This window comes from Mustela lutreola, chromosome 3 (assembly GCF_030435805.1).
Source record: "Mustela lutreola isolate mMusLut2 chromosome 3, mMusLut2.pri, whole genome shotgun sequence".
Classification (NCBI taxonomy): Eukaryota; Metazoa; Chordata; class Mammalia; order Carnivora; family Mustelidae; genus Mustela; species Mustela lutreola.
The window spans coordinates 203,155,317-203,182,059 of NC_081292.1; the positions used below are offsets into that span (position 1 = coordinate 203,155,317).

At 38.5% G+C, this 26,743-nt stretch overlaps 1 protein-coding gene across 1 annotated transcript in view; it reads left to right on the forward strand.

Moving 5' to 3' along the window:
• The window catches only part of DNAH7 (dynein axonemal heavy chain 7), a 263,533-nt gene that overhangs the window by 62,077 nt on the left and 174,713 nt on the right, over nucleotides 1–26,743 (forward strand). Inside the window, exons 13-20 of the mRNA XM_059168545.1 lie at nucleotides 3,111–3,383; nucleotides 4,162–4,289; nucleotides 6,823–6,901; nucleotides 10,892–11,116; nucleotides 13,174–13,320; nucleotides 15,054–15,739; nucleotides 17,658–17,844; nucleotides 25,953–26,146. Coding sequence (XP_059024528.1) covers nucleotides 3,111–3,383; nucleotides 4,162–4,289; nucleotides 6,823–6,901; nucleotides 10,892–11,116; nucleotides 13,174–13,320; nucleotides 15,054–15,739; nucleotides 17,658–17,844; nucleotides 25,953–26,146 — 1,919 coding nt within the window. The remainder of the gene's footprint in view (nucleotides 1–3,110; nucleotides 3,384–4,161; nucleotides 4,290–6,822; nucleotides 6,902–10,891; nucleotides 11,117–13,173; nucleotides 13,321–15,053; nucleotides 15,740–17,657; nucleotides 17,845–25,952; nucleotides 26,147–26,743) is intronic.

Sequence of the window (26,743 nt, forward strand, 5' to 3'; positions counted from 1 at the left end):
CTTAAGGCCTTAATTTAAGGTGGTTCCTCCCGAATTTGCATATTCTCCTCACAGTTACTCTGGAGGTCTCTCCAGACCAACAACCTTTTTTTTTTTTTTTTAAATTTAATTTTATTTATTTATTTGACAGAGACACAAGCAGGCAGAGAGGTAGGCAGAGAGAGAGGGGGAAGCAGGCTCCCTGTTGAGCAGAGAGCCTGATGCGGGGCTCGATCCCAGGACCCTGGGATCATGACCTGAGCTGAAGGCAGAGGCTTTAACCCACTGAGCCACCCAGGCACCCCCAAAGACCATTTTTTAAATAAAATTCTTGCCAAGGATTTTGTGGACAACACGGGCAGTGTGAATGCTTACCAAGTCTGCATGAGAACAAGTTGGTGGTCACAATCTTAAGGCGACAGTCTTTTTTCTTCTCCACCAAAAAACAAGGTCAAACAAGATGTTGTTGGTTCCTCACTCAGAGGTTCTGTCACCTTTCAGCATTCTGAAATTTTCTATCACCTTTCGGTATTCTTGGCTTTCTGTGGGGGTAGCCAATGTGACATTCCTCTCTGCTCAGGCTTGAGGCTTTGTTTCCTAACAGCCATTCTGCCACCCCCTCCCTTGCACGTAGGCCCATCTTGCTAGAGACTCATTAAAACAAAGCTTAGACCACCAGGGATCAGCAGTCTCTAGGGCAGCTGTTCACTTCCGCACATAATTACCTCCCAACTCATGTGTTCCCTCACGTTTAGCCCCTAGACTTTCCCTATTATTTTATTTTGCTTCCTTAGCTACGCATTAGAAAAGTTATATTTGGCATTTTTTCCGGCATTCTTATATGTTTTGAACTAGATAGTTATTTTCAGGTTATAGAGTCCACATATTGTCATAAATAGAAGTCTCTGGAGAAATGTAGTTTACTTTGGCCTTTGTTTAATTTCAGTTCAGCTATTGTATCTTTCTCCAGGCATACCCTGCCATTTTTCAATAAGGATTTGAGGGAGTTTATGAAACAGACAAATAGAACGAGTTAATAATTGTTACTAGGCATGCTCAGAGTGACGAAAAGTATTACCATCATTTGAATGAAGATAGTTACTTTGATTTAATGGTTATAAAATATGGCTCTAAGTTTCCTGGCTTCTGAAGTGAGGAGGAATATATGACAAGTTTTAACTGGGATTAAGCAGTTAATTTAAACTGCTCAGGTCTTTTTCCCTGAGCAGTTTTTTGAGAGAGGAGTCTTACATTTTACATGGAGTAATGGTTCTGAAATCCTACATATCAGCATCACCTGGTGATATTTTAAAAATACAAATCTACCACCACCACTTCTTGCCCCTAGACATGTGGATTCACAATGATAGCTCGTTCTCAGAAATAGGTTGCCGGAATCATCTAGGGATATTTTGCTAGTACTCAGGTTTGGAAGCGATGTAGAAGGTACTTCGAGTAAGATGACTGAACATGATTTTGATGACCTTTGACAGCAATGGCAGAAGTGGGTTGTAGAGGTGTTCTTATTATCATAATCTTTGATAGAAACTGAAAGTAAAATTAAAATACATTTCTTTCCCCCTGGAAGACAAACCTACAAGGGCCCAAGATGCTGTGAATCCAAGCATATCACCATCTCATGATCTATTTTGATAGACTTTCGAATACTTGAGCTGTCTCATTCAAAATATCATTTCCCTTAACTCTTGATAGGAACTGATTAGAATTCATATCAAAAGTATACTTTCTAATATAGTTCTGTGTACTGGTATCCAATTAGGTTTAGAAAGATAGACCTATAGGCTGAAGACATTAGGCAGGCTGTTAATACGTTTAAGAAATATTATATAATGAGTATTGATGAGCTTGGCATTAGATCCAATAATTACTTTGCGTACAGTACGCAATATAGATTTCTTTAGCTCAGAGTCTCCCCTCCACCACCACCCCGCTGGCCCCAGAAAAGATGGCACCAAGCATCTACTGAGCCCAGCGTTGTAGTGGTGGTAGTGGTGGTGGGATTCACTAATGTTCTCAAAAATGGTCTAATTCTAACCATTATAATTTCCTAACATCCCCCTAGAGGGCATAGCGGGCAAATGCATCCTGGATAGCTGAATAAATTACCCAGTTCTCTAAGGAATCCTTTAATAGTATCTAGTGAATGCTCTAGAATATCCACTACTGATCATAATTTTTGTTTGTTAGAGTGAAAAATCCCTTCTTCCAAATGAAAGGTAGAGCAGGTATATTTTTAAGTGTAACTTGGTTCAGGATAATAAACCCTATAGGCACATATCCTTGCCCTCTTATTTGAAAAGAGAAGACAAGCTATTGAGATTTGTTTGCTTATTAAAAGTTGTTATCTCATTCATTATTCTAATGGTGATAGCAGAATGCACATTTTGTAACCAGGGATTTTAGTTTCTTCTAGTTGCTGTTCACAGAATCAAAGATCAAAGCTCAATGAATGAGTAAACAATTTTTCTTTGTTCTAGACAGATTACTCCTCAAGGTGAAAAAGTACTGTGATATATGATGAATATGATGATATGACATTGAGCTGGCTTACTTTTTAGTACAATGCAAGCACTACCTTTCAATTGCACAAATACAATGTGGGTTTTGGTGTTTTTATTTCGTGTGTATTTTCAAGTGATAGTTCTTTCATGCATACAGAAAACCCAAAACACAACTAGGTAGCCTTGAAGGAAAACAAAAAAAGTCCATGAAACTTAGGTGTTCAGTATACTATTAGACTGAATCTCTTTCTATAGAGATTAGAAAATAAAAAAAGAGGGACACCTGGGTGGCTCAGTCATTTAAGCATCTGCCTTGGGCTCAGGTCATGATCCCAGGGTCCTGGGATCGAGTCCTGCATCCCGAGTCAAGCTCCCTGCTCGGTGGGGAGTCTGCTGCTTCCTCTCCCTCTTCCTGATGCTCCCCCTGCTTGTGCTTTCTCGCTTTCTGTCAAATAAATAAAATCTTAAAATAAATAAAAAAGACTTTATGAATGTATGTGTGTGTGCACACACACACAAATACACACAGTAAGATTGGCATTTTTACAAAGATAAATGATACAGTTACCTTTATTTTTTTAAATGAATGTTATTTTTCCCTTTGTTTAGGAAAGTAAGTCTAAACCAACAACCTTGAAGCCAGTAATTCTGGATGAAATTGTCGAAGCCCACAAAGAAAAAGTGAAAGAAGTGATAGAGAGAGAGAGTGTGGCACCCAAGGAGCACCTCAGACTCTATGACAAGTATGACTTCCTGATCACCAGGAAAGCTGAGCAAGATGCTGATGCTTTCCTTGAAGAGAACCGGAGTTATGAGAAAATAATGCAAGAAATTCGCAAATATCAAAAACTAATAGAGGAGATACAGTACACATCTAGAAAGGTAAAGGGTCCGTTTTGTACAACTGTTCTTTGTAACTAGGATCTTTTCCCAGTTTTATGAGGATATGTTTTTAGATCATACAGTGAAAGAATCAGATCATAACTGTCAACAGGGAAAGTACTTATTGCCTCTCCATGAACCGAGCATTGTGGGAAACCCAGGATATATAGAAGTAGACAAAACAGTGTTCTTGTCCCCAGAGAGCTGAAAGTCTAGTACTTCAAGTCTGACTTCTGCTTTACATAATTTGTACTTGATATGATTTGTCCCCTCAAAAATTCCAAGAGCTTAGTTTTGTTTTGTTTTTGTTTTTTTGCTTTAGTGTTTATAAATCTTTCAGAAAATATGGTAATCACACCAAAATGTGATTACTTCTGTTCCGTAGGAGACTGGTAATTTTTTGTTTGTCCTTTTTCATAGTTTCCAAAATTTCCACCCAAAATACACATTACTCTTCTGTACGGAGCAGATACGACATCTAAATCCCCCACTGTCTATTTAGCAGTAACTCAATTCTCCAAAGTTCTTATGTCCATTGTTGTCCTGAGATAGAATTGGCTTCCAAGATAACAAACTCTTGAAGATTTATCCAGAAGATGGTTGTAAAATGCAAATGGGAGGTTAGAAAATCCTGCCTACATCATATTAAACACACACGCACACACACACACCACACACCACACACACACACACACCAAACAATATTGTGAGAAAGGCAAAATATTGTGGGAATCTTTTCTTTTCATGTTCATTAAACTTTTAATACTTCTTGTTGCAGACTATCCGTTTAGGAATGTTTGAAATGCACTGTGAGGAATTAATCAGAGCTTTGGTGAAACGAGCAGAACTTATTTGCGGAAAACTTATAGCTAAAATGTTCCGAGATCATCAGGAAGTAAATACAAGGTATTTATGTGATACTGATATTTTTTTTTCAGGGTGTTGTTAGATAGGATCAATTGTCATTCAAATGAAGTTTTAGATTACAACAGTGTCATCAATGACCCTCCAAGAAGATGATGTCACACTTACTTCTACTTGGCTTTGTCATTTTATGATTATTAGTTTTTCACCACGAATGCACCTTCCTGATTGCTTGAAATAAGGCGGTAGTAAGAAGTGTTTGCAGTTTTGTTTTCACAAGTCAGATAGGTGTTCTCTAACATCACTAATGTTTTAAGTTTTAAGTTTGTATAATCAATACACAAAATGGATTTTCAAAGTGGATTTACCCAATAGTTTTCCTGGGTCCTAATGGATCCTCAGATTTAGAATTTCACTCACTGGGATTACTCTTCAAGGCTAATAACTTGTTGTCTTAACTAAAAACTTATTTTTTTACTAACCTGGGGAATTTTAGGATAACCGGCTCATGTTAAGTAAACTCACAAAATGCTAAGGTATAAACAGAATGCCTTTGTATGTAGACAGGATGTAGAACTCGTCTTGAATCAACAACTGGTGTTCGTGTTGCTCTGGGAACCTTTTTTCTGGTATCAGTCACATGGAAGACACCCCTCCCAATCAAAAATTTTGTAATTGTTATGGTATTATAGGAAAAAATAGATCATTAAAAAGAAGATTCGGGCTGTAAAAAAGCCTGAAGGAAGCTTGTATTAAGCACAAGAGTAGGTGCTTATATTCTAAATATGAATATAACTACTGTAATACATAATATATTTAATTTATTATAATAATATAATATATAAGTTATATATAACTATTATAAGCTATAGTCTTAAGGGGAAATAGAAATACAAACCGTAAGGTTCAGTAAATGCTGGATTGAGCCACAGACACAGAATGGAGAAGGACATGATTAATGTCCTTCCCAGCAGAGATTGGGCAAGTGGGAAAAATCAGGGCAAGCTACGAGCAAGAAGATATGTGAATTCATTTTAGAGGATGAGTACTGGGAGTCTACCAGGTGAACAATGTAAATAAAAGAATTGCAGCTAGAAAAAGTAACATATATAAGGGTGTGAGGTGTGAAAATGGATGGTGTTACTTGAAGAACTCGGACTGATCTGTGTCGCTGGAAAGAGGCAGGAGGAGTGAGGGGTAAGGCTGAGGCAGGACGGGTCCCTGCACAGCCAGTCGGAACCAGAATCCCATATTCAATTGTGAAAGCACTTTTCCTCTAAAAGTTCTGGGAGAATAGTGAAAATGTCTTTTACTTGTAGCTCTTCATGCTGCGTTAAATATTTATTTTAATTTCATAGCTATTTCCTCTGTCTCTTAACTGTCCCTTCTGAGGTTGTGCTGATTCTACTTTTCCCCTCTTCCTCCAAACCTTGCCTCTCACCACACACGGGAAGTACAAAGGACATGTCCGGAATATTAGAGGACCAGTCAGATACCAGTGCCTCAACTTCTTGCCCCTCTGTGTCTCACCTCAATTCTGCAAGAGCCCTTCATTCCTGTCTCCCCATATTTTTGGGAAAGAGTCTGTCATACCTTTCAAAGTTCTCTCTGCCTATGGGCTCAACCCTCTTGGCGCCCATCCTTCTGGAGCTGGTTCTACCAGTTGCCCATGTCCTCTGTATCTCACTAAAAATCGCTCCTCTGCTGTGGATTCTGCCTCTCAAACTTACAACCATCTTCAGAACCCTCTTTCTTCTTCCACACTCCCCACTTCAACCCAAATTCACAACCATGCTGTTTCTTTCTCCACCTCACAGCCATTCTTCTTCTTCCTTTTTTTTTTTTTTTTTTTAAAGAGAGAGAGATAGGGTAAGGAAAGGGAGAATCTTAAGCAGGCTCCATGCCCAGTGGGGAGCCTGAGGCAGGGCTCAGTCAAATGACCTGACATCATGACCAGCGCCAAAATCAAGAGTCAAAGTCTTAACCGCCTGAAACCCGAGGTACCCCATTGCAGTCAATCTTCTTTAAGAAATTTCTACCTGTTTTATCTGGTCTTTTTTAACCTTTTACCACTTTGTTATTTTTTTTTTTTTAAATCTCACAGTAAGTTCATTATATGGGCTACAACCCAAATAAGTAGGAAATATTTGCATATTACTAGAAGTTTCTGAGCATAGAGGTCCATGTTAACTGTTTGCCGCAAGTAGAGTTAATCACTCCCTTACTTAATACTACTTTTTTGGTGCTATCTCAAATAAATCTCTGGTAGAGCCCCTAAAATTCTAGGTCAGAAGTGATCGTTTATTTATGGCCTTGTTTTCTATACAGGATTATGAACCGCTTGGAGTCATTATTACGTCTTCTACAATTCTCTATCTCTGTCACTTAGTATTATAGTTGCAAATGTAAGAGATGATCATTAAATGTGTATTGAATGAATAATGGCACAGATTTTTAGATGTCATATAGATAAGATCATCTTACTTTGTTTTTCACATAAGGGCACATTTAGTATATAAGAATATATTTAAGAATAAAACTTAGTTACATAAATTGATTTTGTCTGGTATTTCAGATTATGTGATGAATTTGAGAAGATAGCGGAAAAAGCTCTTAGCACTCCTCCAAATACAGCAGAACTAATGGAAATGAAGGTATTATTTATAAACTTTATAGTCATATGTGTGTAAGTTAATTGTTTCCCCTGCTGTTATTAGTTAATTATCAACATGATAATACAATAACAAATCACTACGAAAGTTAAAAGAGGCTTAAAATAATGTTTTGTTTTGTTTTTCTTAGCTCATGAGTCTACAGTTTGGTGCTCCTGGCTGGTTCTGCTCCCAGTTGGGTCACTCACTCAGTTGGGTCAGCTAGTTCTCAGTTGAGTTGACTAGTGAAACGATCTTTGGCAATTTGACTCTGCTCCGCTTGTCTCTTAAATTCCAGCAGGTTTACTGGACGTGTTCTCACGGCATGGTAGAGACACAAAACCACACCCGGGTGTACAAATGCTTTTCAATTGTCTCTGTGCATTACAGTAGTTAACATCTCATTGGCCAAAGCAAGTCACATGGCCACAGCATGAGAAGATACCACAGGGTATGGCTATTGGGAGAGGTGAAATATTGGAGCTGTTTGTGTATTGTCTACCAATATTTTTGGGAACAATATTAATACTTACTACCATGCTAATAGCATGAGCCAGGACTGTCTTGGGCAACCTGAGATATGTGCCATTCTTAATTTTTTTAATCAAATATTTAATCTTTTTTTTTTTTTTTTAAAGATTTTATTTATTTATTTGACAGAGAGAGATCACAAGTAGACAGAGAGGCAGGCAGAGAGAGAGAGGGAAGCAGGCTCCCTGCTGAGCAGAGAGCCCGATGCGGGACTCGATCCCAGGACCCCGAGATCATGACCTGAGCCGAAGGCAGTGGCTTAACCCACTGAGCCACCCAGGCGCCCACAAATATTTAATCTTTAATAATTTGTTTTTATAGGCTATTTTGGTTATACATTAAAATTTTCGTGGTAATTTGCCGAAATAAGTTTTGAGCATAGGATTTATGCTACTAAAAATATTAGGTAAGTCTCACTTTAATCATTTTTGGTGTTCCTTTTGTGTTAGAATCTGCCTAGTGGTAAGTAAAACAGTATAAAACAACTAGCTAATCACAATTTTATTTTACTCCTTTTTCATTCTTTTTTTTTTTTTAAAGATTTTATTTATTTATTTGACACAGAGAGATCACAAGTAGGCAGAGAGAGAGAGGAGGAAGCAGGCTCCCTGCTGAGCAGAAAGCCCGATGCGGGACTCGATCCCAGGACCCTGAGATCATGACCTGAGCCGAAGGCAGCGGCCTAACCCACTGAGCCACCCAGGCGCCCTCCTTTTTCATTCTTGTAACAACAAGCTTTTATAAGACTTACCCCATTTCCTACCCAGCATTCCCAAGATCTAAAATAGAATCTTTTCTTTTTAGATTGTGAGATAGGGAAGCAAACCCAGCAAAATACGTAAAATCATTCAAAACTTTGTATAGGCAAGAAATTACAGTGCTTATGTACATTCTTTAAATTAGTCAACTTTCAAAGAAAAGTTTTTAAATCATTAGAACTGACTTTACATATCAGCATTTAACTAAAAGAAATCTGTTTTCTTTAAAGTCTTTGTACTTGCATTGGTGTTAGCACGTGAATGCGTATGTATGTGTATTTGATACACACACCTGTATATGATCACTTTTATATTTTTATATTTTATATTAGTTGTTGTAGGATGTCAAGTGGCACTCTGATCCTGGACGATTATAAAGTAGTTGGAGAATTCCATAACCATATATGCCTGTGGAAAAAATAATGCTGAGTAGGAAGAGTGTCATTTATTTACCCTCCTAGCCATCACTGGAAATATTTACAAATTTGGAATTATTTAGTGTGAATTTCTATTGTTCATAACAATCTGTAACAGAATTAGCAAATAGGATTCATTAACTGATATTTAAAATATTTCTGCATCTTAAAAAAGTTTAGTCACACAATAGTAAAATAACTTCTCAGTTTATGCAGTACTGAAATCAGTCATTATCAGTTGGGGAAATAAAAATCCATTCATTTGAATACACAGTAATCTGATTAATCACATTATAAAAGTATATTTTCAGTTAGACATTTATTTACCTGTGGAAACCATCATGGTTCCCATCTTATTTGTTTGGATTTGTAACATAATATTTGTTCTTGTTAGAATGATATATTAATGAAAGACTTTTAGACAGTGTTGTTTTTTTTTCTTTTTAATCACAGAAGTAAAATTTTAAATAATCTGGGATTTTACAAAGTAGAAAGCAGAAGCAGAAGTTCATCTTTTCCCATAATTCCTTTTTTTAGAGTGATGATTTTTTTAGTGTGAATTCTGCTCTTTCCAAACATATATACAGTATTAAGTCTAAATAACACTAGAGAGAGAGAAGAAGAGAGAAAGACAGAAAAATGAAGATTAAATAGACTTTTAAAAACATGAGAACAAGAAGCCTTTACTTCACAGACAGGGAGGTTAGATACAGACAAGGGAAGCTGGATGTAAGTAGTTACAGGTAATCACCAGTCTTCTCATTTTTCAACGGGGAAGCAGGTTTCCTTTAACATTTATATTACTCAGATATATAAGTTAACATGTGTCAAAAGAGCTTTGGGAGAGCTCTATGTCTATGTGCACATATACGTGCGTACATGTCTGCGTGTGCTCGTGCACACACACACACACACACACATACACATCCCCTGCATTCACCACCACTTCTCACAGATTTGCTTTTGCAAAAGCAAAATCATTACTCTGCTGCAAGTTCCTTTCTTCACAACAATGTACCTTCTTTGTATTTCTCCTAGGTAACAAGGAACCTTAGTTTTTTCCAAGATCAGTAGCTAATTATTCTTTTTTTTTTTTTAAGATTTTATTTATTTATTTGACAGAGAGAAATCACAAGTAGATGGAGAGGCAGGCAGAGAGAGAGAGAGACAGAGAGGGAAGCAGCCCCCCTGCTGAGCAGAGAGCCCGATGCGGGACTCGATCCCAGGACCCTGAGATCATGACCTGAGCCGAAGGCAGTGGCTTAACCCACTGAGCCACCCAGGCGCCCAGTAGCTAATTATTCTAATATGATTTATTAAATGATCTGTCAGTTGACTCCTAATTTTAAATGCATCTTTTCAACACTCAATTTCCATGTACATGGATCTAGTTCTGACTTCTGTTCTTCTTCCTCCTCTATTCCTGGGACAGAACAAGAACTGTTTAAATAACTGTATCTGTATGTATTATATTTTCATATTTGGCTACTCGCTCTCATTTTTTTTTCATGATTATCTTTGCTACTCAAGTATTTATGATTTCAGAGACTGTCAGAATTATGACGAATTTTGTTTTTTAAATTGCCAATGCAATTTTGATTGAAATTGCTTTGGTTTTATACTTACTAGAGGAGAATTTACATCTCGAGGATGTTACATCTTAACCTACGTTTTCAAATTTATTCAGAACTTTTAAAATGTCCCTCAATAAAGTATTATCATTATCCTCATACAGATTTAGCACAGTTCTTGTTATATTTGCCTATAGTTCTCTTTTAGATTTTGTAATTAAGAAAAGTGAGCCCTGGTGTCTGCTGCAAGTCTGCAATCTGACGTTTGTTACGGTGGCAGTTCAACTAATACTTGTTCCCCCAACAAGTCTCTGAGAGCAAAGCCGTGGGCTGTTGGTTGTCACACTGAATTGCCAGCATCTGGCAGGGTGGCAGGCACTGGAGGGGGATTAGGAGGGGCCCCAATATGCGACCGTGAAAGCATAGGTGATATTACCCTGCTTCATCTTTCCCAGGAACCCATAACACTCTCTGGTTTTCCAGTGCTTCTTATGTGTTGTTTAGTATTTTCTGTTTTTTTCCCACTGCTTTTGTGTAGAGGTGCTTGGGAACGATGACAGGAAAACTGTGCTGCAGTCTTCTCTCTTAAACTGCAAAGTCTACATTTCCAACAAATCTGTGCATATTCATGCTTCTTTATACATAGCGTTTCCACAGCCTATGTTTTGACTTAAGCTGTTCCTTAAAATGCCTTCTGTAACTTTTGTCTTCCTGCAGGCTTATATTCAGAAAGTAGAGACCACCGACATGGTCGAGCTGGGCCAGAGACTGGTGGATTCTAAAAACTGCCTCGCCTTCCTCATCGAGTGCACAAACTTTTCTCCAGCAGACATTAGGCTCAATAATAATGTGTTTCAGTGGTATGGAAGAATGGATGAAATTTTTGATGAACATAGGAAAATCATTAAAGAGAAAACAGAACAATATCAAGAAGGCCTTAAGGTTGGCATCACAGATATTTTGAATTATTTTCATTTTCTGGAAATGCTTAAGTTTCAACCTACGTGGCATCATCAGCTCTGTCTCACACGTCAGATATTTAAGCTTTCTCATGCCATCAATTTTAGAGGAAGATGGTATCCGTACTGGCTCGATATGTTATATCATTTCTTGACTTTTCAAGGGTGAAAAATCCTAGTATACTGCCCTCAAGTGACCATTAATAAAAATAGTGTTTATCTTATACAGTTTATAGTACTTTTTTGAGTTGCTTTCCTTATTTAACATCAAAGCTCTCTCAGCAAAGTGTGCCTTCACACACACTGAATCACCTAAGGCTTGTGCCCAGAGTCCTCACTCGAACATTCAGTAACTCTCGCCTTCTCTGGTGTCCTACATAGACGACGGTTTGTGTTTTTCCCCTCGTCTGCTTGTCCAGTCTCGTCTACCTCCTCCACTCCTCATTCTTGACTTTTGGCTCACCCCGAGCAACTTTTAGACCCCTGGCCCGCTACACCTCTCCTCTCGCGCGCGCATTCCCTCCATTTGCCAGCGAGCGCACCCCTGGCCCACTCACGGGATCCTCACGCCAGCGACTCTCTCAGAATTCCTCTCGCCAGAGCTCAGCTCTGCTGCTTCTCTGCTTCCATCACACTGTGACGCATCTCCGTGGACTAAGCACCCGATCGTGATGTTGTCCTTGTCCGGTGCGTCTCCCCCATGGACGGTCAGCCCTTTGATAGAGGCTGTTTCCTTGTTCCTTTCTCCCTTTACACCGTGGCCAGTGAGGTGTCCCACACACGGGAACAGTGGGAGCGCTCCAGGGCTGTGTCTGCATACATGATTTCTTATATTCAGTTTCACCATATAAATGAAGAAGCTGAGGTTCCCAAAGTGAGGAGACTCATGCCAGGTCAGCCAGGAGAGATGTCCCTTATAGCAAATCACGTTACGGCAAATGTGGTTAATTGACAGAACATGCTGGAAGACTAATTCACAGGCTTAACCAAAAACTTTTATTTTAAACAGTAGTCGATGTTTCTGTTGTGCATTTAGGTCATTTCAGGTTTTTTTTTAAACCTGTAGAAAACATCATGAATCACAAATATTAGACACGGAAATCATAACAGATTCTTAGCAAACTGTTAGATGGCCCAGAATTTATCTATACTTTACTATTCTGCAAACTTCCTATAATGTTGAGGAATTTCATCTTCTCAATGTCCTTCCCCCACTGCACCAGAACTATAAAATTTCCATGAACTAAAGAGGATACAAATCAGCCTAGATAATCCATAAAATAGAAAATCCATTTTTTAATAACTCAGATTTGACTTTTGAATATTTTATTAAGAGCTCTATTTTTAGAGCCATTTAACTTAGAGTGCCTTACCAATGACAATTTTGTAATGAGCTTTTCTCATTAAAAACAAAAACAAAAACCACACACCTGTTTTATGTTGGAAAGTTAGAGTTTTTAGATTTTAAAATCCAGATGTATTTGTCTTGCACATTTCCTGTGAAGAGAGTACATAGGACAAGAAAAATAACCTTGAAGTATTTTGTTTTAGCAACCAAAAATTGAAAAGATACTGAATATCAGAACACGATTAAAGAAAATCTGGGTTTTTTTTCCAGTTGTTTGTAAAAATGCCCCAGATCTTAAAAAACTGGAGCTTTCTTTTAGCCTCATACTTGATTATTATGAATTAAAAAAAATTCTTATAAATCATTTGTCAGCACACATTCTTTAGCATACTAAAGAATAATACCGTTGTTTAATCCATTCTTATTTTACTGGTTAGAATATCTTAGATTGATAAAACAAAGTTAACTTTAATTCCTGAATTATAGGAAGCTTAATTCATTACTTTTAAATCCTGACTCTTAAAAATGCTGCATGTTTTAGATCCTTGTTCTCTTCCAGATGATTCCTCTCTTTTTGCCTGTGACAAAATAGAATAATAATTCTGATAATCTTTAAAAATACTTGAACTTTCTTGCAATGCCTAGGGGTTTTACCTTAAAAAAATCCTAACAACAAATATTGTTTGTACTAGTTACGGTGTGAACGGTTTGTGGAGGAATTGGAGAGTTATGCTAAACAGGCAGAAGAATTTTACTCCTTTGGAGACCTTCAGGATGTACAGCGATACCTGAAAAAGGCTCAAACACTGAATGGAAAGTTGGACTTAGCAGCAGACAAGGTATAATTCCAACATTTTTAAGAGGATGAATTAGTTCAAAAGAAAGAGCCTTGCGTTTGTATTGTACATTCACCTTTTAAAAATAGATTCAAATGAAAGTTCAAGTACCTTGAGAGAATAATATAAATGCTGCAAATATCACTATGCTCTACACCTATAACGAATATAACTCGATACGTTAACTATACTGGAATTAAACATTTTTGGAAATAATAAATGGTAAAAATAGATCTTATAGACATGCTTTGAGGAGAAGCTTGCTGCTTTCTTTTGGTAGTTATCTCAGTGGCCTTTGTCTTTTATTTGAAGGATAGAGTGATATTTCCATCTGCTTATTTTTTATTTTGCATCATTTAATCATTTATATCATGTGCTAGCACCTGCTTCCTCATTATAGTGTGCACATCTTCATAGAAGGCGGTATAGATTTGGTGACTGCGTTTTGAAATTATGCCCATTATCTTCTCCCGTTGAGCCACTTTTTCCCTGATATTGCTATGTCAGAACTTGGCTTTCTCATTAGAAGAAGCTTGAGGTGGAAAAGCCATACCCTTTGCCAAAGGAGATGTTTGAGATTTTTAATTGCATTTTTTAACAAAAAGGGGAAATATGAAAACAGACCATATTATGATGCTTTCCCATTTTTCTTACATCAAAGGATTTTTGTATCTTATTAGTTCATATAATTAAATAGTTTATAACAGTCACTGAAGTCTGAACACATGTGGAGAAAACAGAAGCTGTAGATTTTAGAATTCTGTGGCCACTTAAATTTTGGGTAACCTGCATAGTTTATAAACCTAATTCACACTTTTCAAATCTATAGATTTCTCCTTTAAACCACCCACAGTTTCACAAACTTCACTACTAAACAAAGAGGAAATTAGTGCTTTCTTTGCCTCTTTTTTTTTTTTTTTAAGATTGTATTTATTGGAGAGAGAGTGAGCCTGAGTGAGGGTGGGACAATGGGGGAGGAGAGCAGAGAGAGAGGAGGAAGCAGGCTCCCCGCTGAGCAGAGAGCCCATGCGGGGCTCCATCCCAGGACCCTGAGATCATGGCCTGAGCCGAAGGCAGAGGCTTAACCCACTGAGCCACCAAGGCGCCCCTTCTTTGCTTCTTCTTATCCCACACACGTCTTCAAGACCAGCTCTGGTTGTATCTTCTCTACATAAGCACCTATTCACCATGATCTCCTGCCTCGGAGTGATAGCATTTTTAGTATATACTATTCATGTATATTAAAGAGATACTACTCTAAGACCCCTCTTCTATCGCCTCATATTATTGTTGAACAATTGTAATTTCACTTTCTACATATGCATGTCTATTTCCTGATATATACCACCTCCTTAGTGTTGGTATTTTGCAATATACTACTTTTTCCCTCTGTTTTCCACAGTACCTGATACAATGCTGTGTGTATTAAAAGTACTTAAGTTCTAGTCAATTAATAAATCCTGGTATAACTTCAATATATCTGGATGGATAGAGACTTCTTTAAATATATACCATTACTATTTTAACTAACTTAACCAGGTACTATTCTCTGGAAAATGTTATAAAAAAGAAATAGGATCGATTACTGCTCAGTAATTCTCGATTATGGCCTAATTTCGTTTTTACTTTGGGGCTTATTGAGAGCTTGGGGCCACTTTTGATAAAAATATTTTCAAAAAATTAATTTTGAGTATCATTCACTTCTAGAATAACATACCTTATACCTGTCATTCCAGATCGAGCAATTTAATGCTGAGGAAGAGGCGTTTGGTTGGCTACCATCAATATACCCTCAACGTAAAAAAATCCAGGATGGGCTGAACCCTTACCTCCGTCTCTATGAAACTGCTGTGGAATTTAGCAACAAATACCGAGGATGGACTGAAGGACCGTATCATAAGGTGAATCCCGACCAAGTAGAAACAGATGTTGGAAATTACTGGAGAGGGCTGTATAAGCTGGAAAAAACCTTCCATGATTCTCCAAATGCATTGGCAATGACAAAAAAAGTAAGAGCAAAGGTAGAAGATTTCAAGCAGCACATTCCTCTGATTCAAGTGATCTGTAATCCTGGCTTGCGCCCCCGGCACTGGGAGGCCATGTCCAACATTGTTGGCTTCCCACTGCAGCCGGCAGACGACTCCACTGTCTTCACTTTTTTAGACATGGATTTGGAACCGTATCTGGATAGATTTGAAGGGATTAGTGAAGCAGCTAGCAAAGAGTATTCTCTTGAAAAGGCCATGGACAAGATGACTAACGAGTGGGAGGCAATGGAATTTGTGATTCTTCCTTATAGAGAAAGCGGGACATTTATTTTGTCATCGGTTGATGAAATCCAGATGTTGTTGGACGACCACATTATTAAAACACAAACTATGCGAGGCTCTCCTTTCATTAAGCCTTATGAAAAACAAATAAGGTAAAGTAATATGTACATGACAATGTTTAGGTTGTGTTACCATAATCGTCACTTATCTGTACTATACAGTTCTTTTTGCAAATTGATTCTGCCCTTCATACTTAATATTTTAAATAGTTGATTGGAAGGAGTGATAAGCTTTTTTGCATTTGGAATAGTACTTACTCCTTTGCTATTACCAAGGTAGTGGACAGTAGGCCTCTGGATATTCACTTTTATTGTGTCCAGTCTGATCTTATACATTAAACTCAAAAATAATTTCACATCTCTACACATAGCTCATAGGACATCTAAACCATGACACTGACGATAATGTCATTTTCCAAATACACTAATTAGGTTATTGTAGATTATTCTTGAACGCTTATTGTAATTTTCACTTCTGAGGTAAGTGCCGAAGTATGAACGCTGCGACTACAGCCTGAGGTTTCAGGCATCGGACACAGATGCTTAAACTAAATCCTTATCCTGTCTGTTTCTTTCCATTTTTGTGATTTGTGTGAAGCAGTTTATATTTGCTTTAAAAAAGTCCGAATCCGACTACCATCTTCAATGGGAATTTGTATGACGAGGGAAAGCCAACCGTTCTGCAGCGTCCGCCTCTGGTCACTGTTGTGTTACCCTAACCCTGGGTGTGCTCTGCCTTTGGCCTCGTCCCTCGGCTGCTGTGCCTCCTGCCTTGCTTCCTCGGATGTGCTCATGGAGAGCAAATTTTGTCGCCACTCTGAAAGCGGTCTAACCAGACGCTACTTTTATGGGCTACCCATGAGATCATTGGCTAGTGGGAACTCTTCCGAGTCAGTCAGGGATTAGATGGAGAAAGGGAAGAACGGCGGGAGTCCGAGGCATTTGTTTCCTCTTGTGAAGAGACGTTAAATTCACTGACAGATGCTGAAGTCATTTTAGAAGAGTGAAAATGCCTGGTGACTTTTAGGACTTCCATTTGCAGGGCTTGGTTTTAACAGTCTAAAATTGCAGGTCACTAATTATAAATGGTGCGTAATGTATTAAACTACACATAAAGCTATCCCATCTGTAAGGTCTGTTGCCGCTGACCGATCGTCCTTCTGAATGGCTATGTAGACTCTTGTAGCATAGTGGCTGCGGCGATCTGGGTTCAAATGTGGCTCTATCATTTATTAGTGGGTGGACCTCAACCGGGTATTTCTATGTGCCTTGTCTCCCCACTGGTAAACAGATACACTAGGCCTTATGGATTATGGTGAGGAGGGAGCAAATACGTACAGAGACCTTACACTTGTGCTGATAAAATAGTAAGTTTTAAAAAACATAAGTTTAGAGTGTAATTATAATATTTATTCTTGAGGACATCTTGTCGTTATTTTTGTTCTCCATATTTAGAAATGAACTGATCACTATTGTAGATTAAAAATGCTTCCTTCTCATGAATGACACAGTATTATACTTTAGATTATGCAGATTTTTCTTCAAATGCCACTTAGATCTTCTGAATTGAAATATTGTGTTCTGGAAATAAAGCCTTTATAGGCCCAAATTTAAAAAAAAAAAAGAAGAACGTTAAAGGAAATGAATCTTGGATGTAACTACTTTTCCTACGAAGTTCAGAGTGTCCTTCACTAAGAACAGCATTACTGTCTCCAGAATCTCACTTCTCAGTTTGTAACCCCTAGCCATGGAATTGATTTGCAGAAAGGTTCAGTGCTGTGGCATATACAGAATCCAGCCCATTTGTAGATAGGTATATCTGAACATGTGTATCCATATAGACATAAATGTGGGTGCTAAACAGACCTTGTAGAACAAATTTAGTGATTTATTGTCAAAAGCTGGAACAGCAGCGCTGCATACGGGACTGACAATTCCAGGGATCATGTTGAGTTTTGTCATCTGAAACGTTGCTTGATTTTCTGTTGAACCATTGTGTTTTGCTTCTCAGAGAATGGGAGAGCAAGCTCCTGCTCCTTCAGGAAATTCTGGATGAATGGCTCAAGGTCCAAGCCACATGGCTGTATTTGGAGCCCATTTTCAGTTCTCCAGACATTATGTCTCAAATGCCTGAGGAAGGAAGACGATTTACAACTGTGGATAAAACGTGGAGAGATATAATGAAAAGTGTTATGCAAGTAGGTGAAAATCTCTGAGAATGTAATTATTTGGTTGAAGTGACAAGATTTTTGTTTTTGAAATAATCCAAATAAGTCATTTTCTTTCCCCCCACATACGTTCCTCTTTCAGATATTATTTTAGAATCCTAAGAGGAAGAAATATAAACTGAGTAGATATTTTGTCCTGACTGCTTCTTGAGGTTCAAAGTAGTTTGCATTATTTAATGACCTGTGGTTCTATTAGTGGTTCCTCCAGGATGCTCTGGCAAGAAGACACTGGTCCACAGCACTTGACGTCCTCTCTAGTCTATGGCCCCTTGTTATGAGCGGAACCACCGCTGAAACTGCACTATCGTGGAAACCTGCCAGCATGTCACTCCATCAATAAGTTCTCTTTAGGTATCTTTAAAAAAATGAGTTGTAAAGATAAATGTAAAGAGACCAGTAAACACGAACAAAACGCAATCAATCAAAACACAAATACTGAACTGACAATTCAAGGATGGAATTTGTTTCCCAAACTAGAAACCTGAAAAAGATACCTTTTTTTTTGTTGAATGCTTTACAGGCATGGTTTTGTATGTTACTAGGAAGTTAACATTAAAATAGAAGAAATCTTAGTTATTAAATTATATTCATTAAATGAATGTAAATTTCTCCATTGGTCTTTTGATCAAATACAATATTGGACGGTAGGATGAGTATTATCTTAATATTTTCCTACCTTAAAAATAGAAATACACATATTTTTATTATTTAAACTTTGCAAGTTGTGACTATAACCCTAAATATGGATAATACTATATCAACACCAGCTATATGATTTGCTAGGAAAAATAAAAGATAGACATGGATTTAATGTTTACTTCATTTTATACAGTAATACTTGAAACACAGCTCCGTATAAACCAAATTTTTATAAAATTAATCACACTGGAATGTTATATTTAAAGGACCTTTGGTGAGTCACTTTGTAATACATTTAATCATCTTTAATTTATTTTAAAAGTTTAGCCTTTCATATGTCATTTCCTTGCAAAAGGGCACAACCCTTACAGCACATACACATTTTCACCGGAAAAAGGATCAAGTAGAATTTTTTTTGGTTGCCCAAAAAAAGCAAACAGTAGATGCTTGTATTTTCCTAGTTAAGAAAATTAAAAAAAAAAAAAATACATTCTTTTTTTGGGTATTTGATCAAAATACTTTTCAAAACCTCATTTTGCTAAGGAAATTTTATAGTTATTTTAGTACCTAGAAAAAGGGCAGCTATGCTGAACTAGTAAATTAAGGAAACAGATCTTCATTTCTGTCAAACTGCTGAATTAAAAAACAAACACGGGCACCTGGGGGGCAGAGTCGGTTGAGCGTCTGACTCTTGGTTTCAGCTCAGGTCATGATCTCAGGGTTATGGGATTGAGCCCCACTTTGGGTTCCATGATCATTGTGTAGTCTCTGTAAAGATTCTCTCTCCCTCTCCCTCTGCCCCTTTGTCCCCTCTCTAAAATAAATAAACCTCAAAAAACAAACAAGCACACCTGAAACTAATAAAACTCTGTATATTAAAAGAAAAACAGACAAAACAGAACAAATATTGCTTACTCTTATTGCGAAATAAGCAGTTTCCTTTGGGTGACACTTCTTTACTCATGCTGTAATACCTGATTGTCTTCCTGAACTGTCTTTACATTTTCTTTTTCTCCACATATTAGTATTCAGGACAGCTTTTGTCCATACTCTCCAAAGCTTTGAAAATAAATCTTAGTCCATATTTTCTCAGAAAGGCTAATGAGATGACCTGTGTAGTAGAGACATCATTGGATTAAGTGTTTGATACAAAAAACCATCACTTTCCATGTGAAGGATTCCTAAGAAATGTTCTTTTAGAGCTAGGCAAGAGAAAAGACTTGGAGGTTAAATAAAGAATGTGGAAGATAATTCCATGTCTTGAAGCCTGCTGCCAAAGATCCTGTCTCACTAGGAGAGGCTCCATTATTGACCTCTCAATCTAATTCCAGAATTTTTCAATCACTATTACGAGAGTTTTGCCTATGAAGAGTTAGCTAGCTATACCTGCTGCAAAACCTCAGTTTCACGTTCTACCCAGAGCTCGTCTCCTTTGCGCAGGGCAGGTAAAGCGGAGGCTCCCGTACGTAGGAGAGATGTGGGGGGTTGCCCTTCCACACTACTTCTCTCCTTCCTGGGCTTATTGTGCGGCGCTGGGACAAAGGGAAAGAAGTAAGGCGGGGAGAGAGATCGGAAAGAGGGGGAGAAAGAGAGCATTTACTGGTATCACTGACCAGCCAAACCGGCTGCCCTTTTCGTTGGTGGTCAGAAGGTGGCCAGCCTCCTGTCAGTGTGGTCCGGGCACTCATCGTACCTTTACTTTTGGTTACCCCAACTGGTCTAGCTTTTTGATACATTGTGGACATGCGGCGTTCGCTGATTGACTCAGTATGGATGGGTGAAGCTCCCGACGAGCTCTGTCTGGGTACAGATTCTATCTTGAGCATCTCTCCCAGGCTTGAGCATCCTCTGAGCTATTTCGCTGCACCTTCAACCTGACTTTCCAGTGGTGGCTACGGCCCCAGGTGTTCCGTGAGTGTGTATTTCTAAGTCGGTTGCCCTTAAATTCATCTGGGGCTTGCAGAAAGATGGGATCTGCCTTCAGTACCTCGTGGTAGCCGTGAGCACATGGTCTGTGCCTCCCCTTCACCTGGTCCTTCTACCACAACATCTCCCGCGGTTCTTTTCCTGCTCCGGTCGCACTGGAGCAGACTTTCAGTTGAGGTAGATGTCGCTTCCTCTCTTTGCAGACACTTGAAAACATTTCAAGAGATTCTCTTGGAGTCAGGAATGGAAGCCAGTTAACTGCCTCCTATTTGGAGGTGAACGAAGTGGATAATCTTTCTTCACGTATACTGTGCTCACTCCCAAGCTTGACTTCTGACCTTTACAAGTCTTTATTTGTCGTCCATATGGGCAGAAGGCACTCTTGAGCTTCTCCCCAAAACTTTTCCTCTTAGTGCACATAAATACCGTTCCCCTGGTTGCTCAGGCGAAAAACTTAGGAGTCAATTCTGGTTTTCTTCCTTTCTCTTTGCTGTAGTAAATACGATCACTTCGCACCACCCCATCTCCCTCCTTTTTAGTGAGCTGGAAGGCTAAAAACCACCTCCCTCAGACTCTCTAGCATCTAGTTTGGGGCAGTGAATGAGATGTAGACAGATATAAACACTCACTTGGGATTTGGAAAGCATATGTGAAACAGCAGACATCTTGTTGACATTTTAGCTATTTCTGCTGTCAGGCAAGATCGTGAGCACATGACTTCTTTTTTTTTTCTTCTTTTCCAGCAAGAATTCAGTGTCTGGTCATCAGTTTTATAGGTGTTTAGAGGCAGTGCTGATGGTGGCTTTCTAAGCCCTGGATTCACAGCCACCATAGTGAGTCCTCAAATGCAGTAGTGCCATTGCTGGTATTCTTTTGTCCTGATTAGGGCAGGGGCAGAGCTCGGAGCATGCTCCCTCAGACTTTCTAATGATTTTGTAATCACTTCATCACTTCTTTCCCTATGTTAAGTGTCTTTTTTTTTCTTTTTCTTTTTTTTTTTTTTTTTTTGCTTAATGTACCTAGAAGGATTCTATTTTGCCTTAAATGTATGAACACCTCAAAGATGGAACTAGGATTGCTTATATGGCCTAGTTTATATGGCCTAGATGGTTTATATGGCCTAGTTGAGGATGGTGAGAATGTAGTTATCATTTGAAGATGGAACCCTGGAACTACCTGGCATGCAGTACAGAAATCACTTGAATTATGCTCTTGGTCTCCTGGAATGAAGTCTGTTTTATAGGTAACGCTCTGGTGGACCAGGTGGCTGCTGGAATCAGTCAGTTTGGTAGGAATTTGAGAAAAAAAAAAATATGAGATGGGCTGAATTCTTTTCAAAGCACTAGAGAAATTAAAGAATGATTTGGCTTAACTCAGAATTTGAAGCTCTACTCAAGGCGTAGTCAGAAGACTAAGGAGCTACGGTGACTGCCCTCAAAGAGCCTCTTATTTTGCCCAGCTACACGTTTGATGTAGCCAAAAATGAGTGATAGAGTCTGATTCAGTGGGTTGGCGAATTACAATGTAATTTAATTTGTAGGCTTGCCAGATCTATTATGTAAAAGAGATCACTTACCGAGAAAGAGTAGGATGATGAGAACTGGAAATGGGGACATTTGGGTTGCTTGGATCGACCCCAGGTAGTCTGGCCCCCCTATCACTGAGCCTCCCTTGCCAGAAGCCTTGGAAGAAACCTGAAAGATACGCAAGACACTGTACCCCAAGGTCCAAACTTTTAGCTGGGAGAAATAAGTTGAGTTTTAAATTCTGGTTCATATAAACAATGTGAATCCACATTTTGTCTCCTAGTATTTAAAAGGTTTAATGAGTATCTTATAAGTATGTAAATCACCCAGTGGATTGTCCCTTGAGCTGCTGAGAGTAGTGATACTTGTGAAGCAGAAGAAGACCCGTACGTTTGTAAAATTATTCCTTTAACAACAACAAAAATATATACGACAGTCAATCATTCTTTTTCTTCCCCTCCAGGAGACAGAGAGTAATGAAAGTGTCAAGGGAGTCATACAAAGTTTCAAATTTCTAGTAGCTTCCTATTAGAACGTCTTACTGTTATGTCCTGAGAACACAGCTAGTAAGCTCCATCCTGGTGCCCCACGGAGGCCTCTACTTCCCTTGAGTTGCTCTGTGTGTCTACAGGCTCGCCTCATCCGTGTTTGCTCGCGTGTCAGCAAATGCCTACTGCGGAGCTAGATTTTTGGCACAACTTAAAGGGACTTAAAGCCAGTTTCATTTTACAATGATGAATAGCTTTCCTGAAGAGTGGCAGATTATAAACTGTTCCCTTTAACTCCATGAAACTGCGGGAGCGGAGTAACTCCTTCCTTCCATCCACCCGCCCCACCCCCAGTAGCATCCGTCTGTATGTCTGTCTCTTCAACAGACAGTGATGGAAGAGAAAATAAAGGTGGTTCCATGTCCATGTGATTCCTATGCTCATGCCATATTAGGGGCTTCCAGTATTTTCTGTAGTTTGGTCCTTGTAACAGCTGTGGAAGAGTGCTCTTATTCCCATTTTAGAGATAAGAAAACAGATTCTGGTGAGGTAAGTCACCCAAGGCCACACAGCTGATAAGTAGCCTTGGGATGTAGGAACCAGGTCTGCGCTGTCCTTCAGCTGATGCAACCTTTGTTATGGTCCCCTTCTCACAGGAAGGAAGTGAAGGTTCTTTAGTTTCCAGTCATGAGCTGATTATTTTTGAAGTCCACACACAAAGGTGCAGAGATTATTGCCATTGCTCATACAGAGCTCCCACGGTTTTTTCTCATTGAGCTAATCTAAGTAGGTTTGACCTCAGGAATCCAATAAAAATTTTTTACTTAAACGTTAAGTGCTTCCAGAGGTATTTCTTCTGTAATTGTAAGATTTGGGGAAAGAAATATGACCTGTTGTTTTAAATAGTGGAATTTTTCTTTAGCTTTCAAACCTAAGATCCAAGATAGCAATATTGCAATAAGGTCTTTGGCTGAGAATGAAACAAATGTTGTTAATTTGTGAGAGGAGTTTTTCACATTTACTAGCAACTGTTCAGCTCTTTGTTTGTTTTGTTTTGTTTCCAACAAGGAAAGGCACATGTTACCAGAAGGTGGCACTCTGAGAACATCATTTTGGTTTTCGTTTTTAGGAGTACCAGAGTACTCCTCTATGCTTTCTTGATTGGATGAATTGCACATTTAAATTATGATCTGAGTCTTTGTCATGCTTCTTTTTACATGCGTTTTTTAAAAATGCTGTTTAAACATAAAACTGTTAGGAAAGAAAATGTCGTTTTAAAATTATCTCTTTAAAGAGAATAGAATGATCTGTTATATATTTCATAGGAACCTGTTTTATTGAGAAAACAGGTATTAATGATAATTATATTATTTGATTAAATTGCTGTGTTTCCAAGTTACACTGTTAAAATTCAAAACAAGGGGCACCGGGGAGTTAGAGAGGAGAAGGGAGTTGAGGGAAATTGGAAGGGGAGGTGAACCATGAGAGACTATAGACTCTGAAAAACAATCTGAGCGTTTTGAAGGGGTGGGGGGTGGGAGATTGGGGGAACCAGGTGGTGGGTATTAGAGAGGGCACCGATTGCATGGAGCACTGGGTGTGGTGCAAAAACAATGAATACTGTTACGCTGAAAAACAAACAAACAAACAAACAAACAAACCAAGGGACACCTGGGTGGCTCAGTGGGTTAAAGCCTCTGCTTTCAGCTCAGATCATGATCTCAGGGTCCTGGGATCTCACCCTGCTCAGCAGAGAGCCTGCTTCCCCCCCTCTCTCTCCCTGCCTCTCTGCCTACTTGTGATCTCTGTCTAATAAATAAATAAAATCTTTAAAAAAATAAAATAAAAAATCAAAATCAAATCAAATAAAAATCAAAACAAGCAGGAACATGTATCTTCCCTTTTTAGCCACATTCCAAGTACATTAACAAAAACATTTTAGAGAGTGATGCAGAAGTATAAAATTTCTGTATAGAACAATTTACAGCTGACATTTTTGATCTCTTAGTCATGGCTGAGTGCCACAAGTAAGCTAAATCAGTAATCTTGAAATTCCATGTTTAATTTTTTAACAACATTCTCTTAACATCTAGAAATTTTCTACAATGCCCTGTTACATATATTAATAAATATACTAGTATCTTCTCACTATTATTTGGCCTGGTATTTCCAATGTGTTTTAGCACCTCTTCCTAACATATTGGTGCTTACTTAGAAAAGAACTTTTCTTATTTGTCGTTGGTGTCAGTGGTGATCACTGAGCTTGGAGTTAAAAGACCAAGACTAGACCTAGATGACATCAAAAGAAGTAAAAAGAATTTTATTTCAATGATATCTAGATTATATTTTAAAAATCTGTTTCTAAAGATTTTCATAAACCCAGTGGTTATTTTATATGGATGTTTTATAAATCAAGAAATTATTTACTTTTTAAAAATATCAATTCTTGGGGCGCCTGGGTGGCTCAGTGGGTTAAAGCCTCTGCCTTCAGCTCAGGTCATGATCTCAGGGACCTGAGATCAAGCCCCGCATTGGGCTCTCTGCTCAGCGGGAGCCTGCTTCCTCCTCTCTCTCTCTCTGCCTGCCTCTCTGCCTACTTGTGATCTCTGTAAAATAAATAAATAAAATATTAAAAAAAAATATATCAATTCTTAAGACTACCTCTTGGTTAGAAGTCTCATCTTGTGTCCCACGGCATAAAAGAAACTCTTTTAAAAACTTGACCATGTTTGAATAATGTTAAACCAAACAGCTCACAGTGGTACTTTTCTGTGACGAAGTGTTCAGAAATCCAGGCCTTCACAGTAGAGCAGTCTTGGCTTCCGGAGAGTTCAGGAAGACCATACCTGGAACTTGAGTGCTTCAGCGGGCAGTATTACTGTTTCGTGCCAAATACATTTCACCGTAGTGTAAGATTTTTATCAGAAACTCCTTTCTTCACCCCCAAACGCTTACAGTTTTATCTATAGTTGTAAAACAGGGTTTGTATTGTTTTATTACTGATAATAATAACATCTGAAATGATGATGATTTATCATTTTTTAAATGCTTCTTCTCCAAGAGTAAAAGGCCAACACAAGTCCTACAGTCGTTTCTCCCATCATCCTTCCTGTGAGTTCGCTGTTCTTGCCCCAGGCCTGCTGGGGGTGCTTGCCCTCCCGCTCACCCTCCTTCTAACTTCCTCCCTGCCCCCCCTGCCCCCCCTGCCCCCTTCCCCTCTTGTCTTCTCTCCTCTCTTTCATACTCATTTTCTGCTTCTCACGCTTTCCAACTTAGAATGAGAAACGAGCATTATTGTTATGGTTCAAGTCAACATGACTCTTACTAATTTAAGAGGCTAGTTAGACCTAGATTATGCAGGACTATTTTAAAAAAATATTCGCTTTAAATTTCGGTTAACCTTTGTTCAATTAAAAACATGTAATCTCCTAGTTGTGTAATATGAATACAAAGAAAGCTGGTACCTAATATTTTTGAGTTGGGTGTTTTTCATTTTTAGGACAAACATGTTCTACAAGTTGTAACTATTGAGAGAATGCTGGAAAGGCTGAAAAAATCAAATGAACTTTTGGAACTCATTCTTAAAGGACTTAATGAATATTTGGAAAAGAAACGTCTCTTCTTCCCCAGATTCTTTTTCTTGTCTAATGATGAACTTCTTGAGATACTGTCTGAGACTAAAGATCCCACTAGGTAAGTAACTCATATTATACATGGCCATGTGTAATATATATAAATGTAATATATGTAAACACATGGCTATGTGTTTATCTGTTTAAATTAATTTTTAAAATAAGGTAAAATCTAAATGTATATAATTATGTTCAAGAATATTCTAAATGTTATCAGTAACCAGTGTAATTATTACAAACATAATATCATTGAGGGATATTTTTCCACATGTGATACAAGTTGGGGAGGATTTCATACTTTATTTTCTCTTACAGGTTTTTCAGAACACTTCACTCTTCTAGAGGCTTGCAGTGACCCACACAGGGGGTCCCGCATTATCCTTCCTGGGTATCTCCCACTAGTTTTCTTGTTCATTCTGTTACAGTCCTTCCAATTCCACTATAAGAGAGGAGGCAGCCTCCTCTCTCGGCGTACTGTCCTCTTTGCATAAGATACTCTTTATCTCAATATCCATGAATTCTTTTACCTCCCGTAGATTTTTGTGGAAACGTGCTCAAATGTCTGCCCCTCAGGAAGGCTTCCCCTGACACTGAATTTAAAATGGCAACCGTGCCGGCCTTCCCAGCCGCCTTGCCCGGACTATCTCCTCTGCCCTCT